The 843-nt window shown below is 65.2% G+C and overlaps 1 protein-coding gene across 1 annotated transcript in view; it reads right to left on the bottom strand.

The window, feature by feature from the left end:
* The window catches only part of LOC102765278 (collagen alpha-1(III) chain-like), a 7030-nt gene that overhangs the window by 3788 nt on the left and 2399 nt on the right, over positions 1–843 (bottom strand). The window contains exons 4-5 of the mRNA XM_015572367.1: positions 716–760; positions 516–560 (exon numbers count right to left, since the gene is read on the bottom strand). Coding sequence (XP_015427853.1) covers positions 516–560; positions 716–760 — 90 coding nt within the window. The remainder of the gene's footprint in view (positions 1–515; positions 561–715; positions 761–843) is intronic.

Genomic DNA, 843 nt, shown 5'->3' on the forward strand with positions numbered 1-843 from the left:
GGCTCCCAGCTGCCACCTGCCCTGCATGCCCCACGGGGACTTTCACCATTTCTGTCCAAGACCATTTGCTGAAGGACACGCAGAGGCAATCCCCAGCCCGTCGGCACACGGAGCTCCGGCGAGGCCGGTCAGCCTTCGCTGCCCCGGGGCCTTCGGTGTTGTAATGGGAACAAATGCCCGGCCAGGTGGGGGCGGGAGCCCAGGTGAGGGCGGGAGCCCAGGTGAGGGCGGGACCGGCCAGGTTCAAATTTAACGGGGCCCTCATATTTACTCTTGTTCCTAAATCTGGTTCCCCCTATCCAAGGTTAGAGAGTGAGTGAATGAATGAATGAACGAATGAGAGAGTGAATTTATAAATCAGTGAACAAGAAGGACCCACACCTCTGGGACTGTTGCTCTGAGCTTCCCCCACCCTGGGCTCGCACCCGAACTGGCAATGCCCAGTGGGCCTCCCCGGCCTGGACCGCACCCCACAGGCAGGCGAGGGTGCCCTATGCCCAGCCCAGCCCACCTACCTTCTCTCCTGGGGGCCCGATGGCGCCCTGAGGGCCTGGCAGACCCTGGGAAGGGGAAGAGCAGGCGGAAAGGTCAGGAGCTGGTGGCTGGGAACCTCCCCTCCTCACCTCCCTCGCCCCCCCTCCCAGTGGGCCTCCCCGGCCTGGACCGCACCCCACAGGCAGGCGAGGGTGCCCTATGCCCAGCCCAGCCCACCTACCTTCTCTCCTGGGGGCCCGATGGCGCCCTGAGGGCCTGGCAGACCCTGGGAAGGGGAAGAGCAGGCGGAAAGGTCAGGAGCTGGTGGCTGGGAACCTCCCCTCCTCACCTCCCTCGCCCCCCCTCCCC

This window comes from Myotis davidii, unplaced genomic scaffold (genome assembly GCF_000327345.1).
Source record: "Myotis davidii unplaced genomic scaffold, ASM32734v1 scaffold609, whole genome shotgun sequence".
In the NCBI taxonomy this organism is placed as follows: Eukaryota; Metazoa; Chordata; class Mammalia; order Chiroptera; family Vespertilionidae; genus Myotis; species Myotis davidii.